Consider the following 6,912-nt stretch of genomic DNA (forward strand, 5'->3'; position numbering starts at 1 on the left):
GAAATAGGAGGGCTTGAAATTGTGTAAAAAAGAGGAGGTACTTTCCATACTAAACTCCTAAGCAGAAAGTATACTGGAATCATCAGGGAACTTGTTACAAAGGCAGATCCCCAGGCAACATCTCACATCTAAAGTTACCCTTTTCTCTGGAGTCTTGTCTCCTGGAACAGGTCCCTTGTTGGGGTAGGGGTAGGAGAGCAACACATAAATCATTATCAACATTTTCTTTTTAACTTACTATTCTGTATCCACAGAGTAAAACAAGTCAAAAGAAATTTAGAATGCTAATGAGGACATTAGTGAAATGGCTAACCATAGTAACATCCAAAATGGATATAAAGCCAATGAGGATTGTAGTCGGACTTGTAGACAATGAACTACATTTAAGGAGTTGCTTTTCATTATTGTAAGAGTTTGTGAAAGTTCAATAGGAACGAAAGCCTGAAAAAAAAAGGGTAGTAGATTTTGACCAGAGCAAATATTTTCAGAAGGATCTTAAAGACAAAACACACAGAGAATGTGGCTATGTGTATCTGATGTGGGTAAAAAGAACTGAGTCATTCATACTATGAGACTTACTGATTGGGTAAATCAAATCTAATACAGCACAATGAGTGGTTAAAAAAAAAAAAGATATAGGATCAGGAGGAGGCACTAAAGTTTGAAACTATCAGTATGGAACCATGAAGACTTAAAGATTCCACTAAATCTTGGCTTAAATAACTTTGGAGATCATTTCCAGAATGGGACACCTGCTTGAGCATTTAGTCTTCTCTATCTTTGAGTCTAACTTGCAGATAATACAAGTAGAACATTTACTTAATAAAGATAAAACATCTTTGATTATTCACAAGTGATCCTGAGGGTTTATATTTGTATTAATGAGTTTTTTGTCACTATAATGGAATATCTGACATAGGTTAACATGAAAGAGAGACAGAGACAGAGAGAAAAATTGATTGATTTTACTCAGGGTTGGATGCTAAAATTCCAAACAACATAAGTAGGACTGGTAAACTTTCTTTGACCTTGGCTGTGTCACCTCATGGCAGATGACCATGTTAGGAGTACAGGAGAGGGAGAGATTGCATCTTGAAACAGGAAGCCAGGTAGAGACCGAGGTACCATAATCCTTTCCAAAATCACACCCTTCAGTTGACTTAAGGACCTCCCACTAGCTAACATCTTCTAAAGATTCTGTCACCTCCCAATACCACCATCCTGGGGACTAAGCCTCCAACACATGAACCTTTAGGATGTAGTGATGGGAGCACTGAAACCATATCTAAACCATAGCAGGGTTCATGACAAGAGTACTTAATAATTTTTTTCCAAGAAATGAATTTGAGTTTCTTACCCTAAAAAGTCACTTGGTGTGAAATCAACATTGATGCCTTATGTTTGCCTTTAACACACAATACAGTATACTAATCATCAGAATATCTTGACCTGGTTGGTTCCACAGAAGAAAAACGTTATATGCCAAATGTGGTATTAGATGAGTTTAAAGTGAATTTAGATAAACAAATGAGTTTTAAAACATTTTAGTAGTGCACCTAGCATGTAATAATTGCTTAATAAATGGTAATGAATAGTGCCACTTTAAGCATTCGACAGCTTTTGAAGTCAGTGTTTTGAATATCCAGATTTAATAAATAGTACTTACATTAAAGTTTTTATTTTTACTCCAGGTCCCCATTAACTATAAAGTAAAACATGAATATTAAATTTGTAGTGAATCAGGAAAACAATGGGTCATTTATTACTTTTTTGTTTGCTGTACTTGAAAGGCAAAATATTTTATAGTAACACACTGCTACTATGAAAGATTATAATGATTACAACTTTTAAAATATCCTATAGCTATGTTTCCATAATACAATTATATGTACACTGAAATAAAATGAATGAGTGGTGATATTTACCTTATTTTTCTTAAAATGATTTTTCCTGAAAGTCGCTAATTCTGTTTGCTAAACAACTTTTACTGTCAGTGTGTTATATATTTATATATCTATTGCTTTATAGTGAAGAGCTCAGAAAAGAAGCAAGACAATTAAAACGGCAACTCTTAGCAGCAAAACAAAAAAAAATAGAGAATGCAACAAAAGCAGAGAAAAGAAATGAAGGTAAGGGCATTTTTCAAACTTACATTTTCTCTTAATTCTCCTCCTTTGTTTTTTACCCCATCTCTCCTGTCTCCCCTCCCTTCCTGCTTTCTTCATTTTCCTTCTTCTCTTCTCATTCCTTCTTGAGTTTTTTGTTTGTTCACTTGTCTGTTTTGTCTTTTTCGCACTTGCTTGGGATAGCCAGTAAAATAAATTTCCATGCCGGGCATTTTTCTGAGAAATAAGTTCAATGCATAACTCTTGCTCTTAAGTAGGCTTGATGGAAACCAGTAGAGTACGTAAAACCAGGCAAAGCCTAATGTCTTCATAGCTTATAACATAACTGGATTAAAAGTACACAAGACTGGAATGTTCTTTCTTTTTTAAATATTGCATTCTCTTAGCAACATTTAAGAAAAGTATTTGTGATCTATGTTTGAGGCTTGTATAAATATTCGTGTTGTTTTGAATAGTATTAGATTCCTGCCCCCCCCTTTTTTTGGTATTTTTATTCGTGTTAAAACAGAAAATCTAAAATATTGATAAAATTGATTTTGCTGTTTATACATCTTAAATATATTTTATGATTCACTGATTTTTAAAATTTAAAATTTTATTTTATTATTATACCTTTTTACTGTGATTTCCATTAAGCTAAAACAGGTTCCAAAAAAAACTTATTTCATTTCACTAAAAGTTTTCAATTCACTTTAATACTATGTAACTATAAAGCATGTAGTGTTCAGTTTCCAAAATTAGAACTTGGAACCCTTAAAGCTGTTCTTTTTTTATAATAATAAATTATAATTTAACAATTAGAAATTTTATTCATTTGCCTCTGATAATGGATGCTAAATTTGACTTAATAAATTTGCTTTGTACATATATCTTCTATATCCTATACTTCTGGCAAACTTCAAGTATTTTTATCTACTAGATTTTCTGACAGTCACTGGAGATACACTTAAAAATATATAGCATCTAGGCTTAAAACATTTTCGATATAGAGTAGCAAGGTCATATTGTCCAATATATTATATTTTGTTGTTGTTGTTTTTGTTTTTGAGACAGGGTCTCACTATGTAGTTGAGACTGAACTGGAACTCACTATGTAGCCTAGGCTGGTTTCTAACTCACAGCGATCCTCCTGCCTTAGCCTCCTGAGTGCTGGGATTACAGGCATGCACCATCACACCCAGCGCTCATTGCCCTAAGTAGCAAACATAATACCACATAACTGTTTAAAGAACTATAATTCATAGATTATTTTTTGAAATTGTGGTTCTTAGGTTTTTTTTTGTACTATATCCTCAAGGACTATTTTAGTAAAAGCAGGTAATTAATGAATAGTAAGAAGTCAATGAAATACATATTTTAATGAAAGTAATTGCTAAAAATTAAAGTAGTTAAAAACGAATTGCCATAATAGCACAAATTGGGAACTGAAAAATGATAAATTTATTAATAACTAGATCATGTCCTATATGAAATATAACCCAGAATGGAAACAAGCTGTATTATAAGATCTGAAAGTAGTAAGAATTATTTTATTTCTAAATTTATACATAATTTCCCCAGTAGACTTTTTCTTATAATTAAAACACGTTAAATACATGAACCATTCCATTCAAGTAGAAAAGTTTTTTACTTACTGTCTTTTATTTTACTAATTTTTTTAGCTAATTAAAAATACCTCCAGGTCTCAAGAATTATATTTGACTAGCATGAAATTGCCAGTGAGTGAATGGATAGCTCTTATCTCTGTAATTCATGATCTAGTAGGAATGAGAAAAATGTAATTGATAATTACTACAATAATAGCACTGTAGAGCAAAGGTCTATGTCAGACTTAAACTGTATATGTTTATATGCCTGTGAGATATTAAAATATAATAAGATGAAGAAAGGTATGAGTTCTAAAATACAGGCTGATTTCTTACCACAAAAGAGAAGATTCTGTCAGGGCTTATTTTAGGTTATATATATGAAAGTTAACCATGGTAAAAAAATTTTTATGTAGTTAGATATGGTGATACATGCTTGTAGTCCCAACACTCAGGAGGTTGAGGCAAGAGGATTACCACAAATTCCAGGCCGGCCTGGACTATACAGTGAGTTCAAGGCCAGCCTGAACTATATAGTGAGATCCTATCTCAAAAAAAAAAATTATTTTTATGTTATCATTAGAAAGGCAGTATATTAATAATTATTTTTCTAAGACTTGATCTGAATCTGAATAACAGTTAAAACTGGCTTCCAAAAAAATGGAGTTATTTGATTGCTTTCACTTTGTTTCCTAATTTCATATTGGACCATTTTATTTCCTTTTTATTATTTTATTTTGGAAATAGTTTTAGACTTATGCAAAAGTTGCAAAGAGTAATTCTGATTTCCCATGTGCATTTAACATCAAGATCTTTATAACCAAGATTCAATGATCAAAACCAAGCAATTAGTGTTGGTACAATACTGTTAACCACAGACTTTATTAGAATTTAATTATTTTACCTGGTTACCCATTTTCTGCTCTATCCTGTTATTCAGGGTTCTATATTGCATTTTAATGATCATGTCTCCTTAGTGTTGTATGATTTGTTACTGTTTCTGTTGTTTCTTTTCTTTACACTTTGAAAACTCCTGATTAGATATTTTGTAGAATGTCTCTCAGTTTGAGTTTGATGATTTCTCATAACTGAATTAAGATTATGCATTTTTTGGCAAGATTACCTGGGCAATAATAATTCTTATCAGCACATTGTGTCAGGAATAATACAGCTATTGTCTTATTATTGGTGATACTGCTTTGGTTGGTTAAAGGGTGTCTATCTAGTTGTTATACTCTACAGTTACTCTTTCTTCCTTTGAGATTTAGAGGTATTCAGGGGCATACACATTTAAATATGCAAACATCCTATTTATCTTGACGCTATTCCCCACTAATTTTATCATCCATTGGTAGATGATAAATGGTAGATCTTGCCTGTAGGTACAATAACTTACTGTGGTGTCATATTGGTGACATTATTTTTCCCTGATTCTTACTATTTTTAGTACTTGGAATTCTGCTGTGAGAAAAAGGTTTCTCTTCTATCCTTTATTTATTTCAGTAGGGGCTTGTGATTATACTATCCCATGTGTTGTAATCTCAGGTTATCTTTTATTTTGTTCAAATTTTTCCAGCTTTGGCCATAGCTCCTGTTTCCCTTCAATTTGCCCCCTTCCTGTGAGCACTTTCTTGCTTTCTGGTATCACAGACCAACCAGTCTTATATTTTCCCTTTTCCAGACAAGTAATCAACTACTTCTCTAAGGAACACTGTTTCCTCTTGTTTGACTATTGTGTTTAGAATCAAAGTGCTGGACACTAAATGAACCATTTTATTTTGATTCTGGTATTTTTAGAGTGCTATTAAGAGCTATGTCTTATTATCACTATCTTGTTAGAAGGCTTAACCAAATTCTTCTGTCTTAGAACCTATTTATGATACACATTATGGATTATTTCTTTCTTGCAATCAGATTTTTCTCTAAACTTTGATCTTTTAAAATTGGTAACAATTACTGATATTATGGTAGATAATTGTTCATAATGAAAGATTTGTGAATTGTAGTAATACTGTCTTATTTTTGAAAATCAAATGTTGCTATGCAGTTTTTAAGTCTGGTAGTACTTCTTTCCCTGTGACTACAAATGTTGTCATGAGCAATCTCACAACATAATGTATAGAAATAAAGTATACTTTTAAGCAACTTTCAGCATATTTCAGGACTTAGCCTTAGCCTGTCTTCCCAGCTGATGGATATTCCAAGGTTAGAACTACGTGAACTCTGGGAATAGATCCAGAAGGTCTCCTATGTATTTGTATAGTAAAACCCTCACATGAAAAGAAATTGGAAAGTGTTATTTGACCTTGGCTCTGTAGCTTCATGCATCAGTTGGACTGAATACTTTCATGGATCTATTCAGGAAAGATATCTTGATTGGGCTAAGTGGCTACATATCTGGCTTTTATAAAGCATTTTATTTTAGTCCAAGACTAAATAATCTGTATTATTTGGTCTTTTATGACATATCTAGCAGTTTAATTTGCCAGTAAACTTAGAAGCAGATAATATTCTTAAAGCCTTTTTGATAATTTGGAATAGCAAATTGGGTAATGCAGACCCATCTTCTGTGTGCATTTTTACCAGAAACCTGTGTTACACTTATTAGTAGAAAGATACTTTAAAAAATTAAATTTTATATTTTTATAGTAATTCTGATGGTAATCCTAGGAGCTTGTTATATGTAGAATTAATAGTTATTATGAATTTTTGAAATATTTTATCTTCTCTAAAAATAAAATAGCAAGAATAAATCTCTCAATTACTTTTACTAGCAATGAAGTTATTTAAGCTTTAATGACTCAGTTTTCTTATCATAAATCCAGGGATAAAAATATCTTTTGCAACCCTCGGGCTTCTTGTAAAAAGTAAATTAAATGAGATACATTTTAATAAATCTACACTATAAAAACAACTTAATTTTAAATTTGTAAAAAGAAAAATATAACTAATCCTTGTTCTTTTTTGTTTCTTATCCAAATCCTACAAACTGAAAATATGAATTTTAGTGTTATTACTAATAAATTTAGTATTGTTAGTCATAGTTAAAGTCTATAATATGATCATATATAAATGTAACAGTTAAAAATCTCAAAATGGGCTAGGGATCTGGCTCAGTGGTTTTGCTGCCTGCCTCTCAGCGAAAGGGCCTGAGTTTGATCCTCAATACCAAAAAAAAAAAAAAAAAAAAAAAAAAAAAC

General features: G+C 31.7%; 1 protein-coding gene across 1 annotated transcript in view; it reads left to right on the top strand.

Moving 5' to 3' along the window:
* The window catches only part of Cwc27 (CWC27 spliceosome associated cyclophilin), a 179,321-nt gene that overhangs the window by 95,284 nt on the left and 77,125 nt on the right, over positions 1-6,912 (top strand). The window contains exon 11 of the mRNA XM_010637238.3: positions 2,029-2,129. Within this exon, the coding sequence (XP_010635540.1) occupies positions 2,029-2,129 (101 nt within the window). The remainder of the gene's footprint in view (positions 1-2,028; positions 2,130-6,912) is intronic.

The sequence above is a fragment of the Fukomys damarensis genome, unplaced genomic scaffold (genome assembly GCF_012274545.1).
Source record: "Fukomys damarensis isolate Sample0158 unplaced genomic scaffold, DMR_v1.0_HiC HiC_scaffold_1, whole genome shotgun sequence".
Lineage (NCBI taxonomy): Eukaryota > Metazoa > Chordata > Mammalia > Rodentia > Bathyergidae > Fukomys > Fukomys damarensis.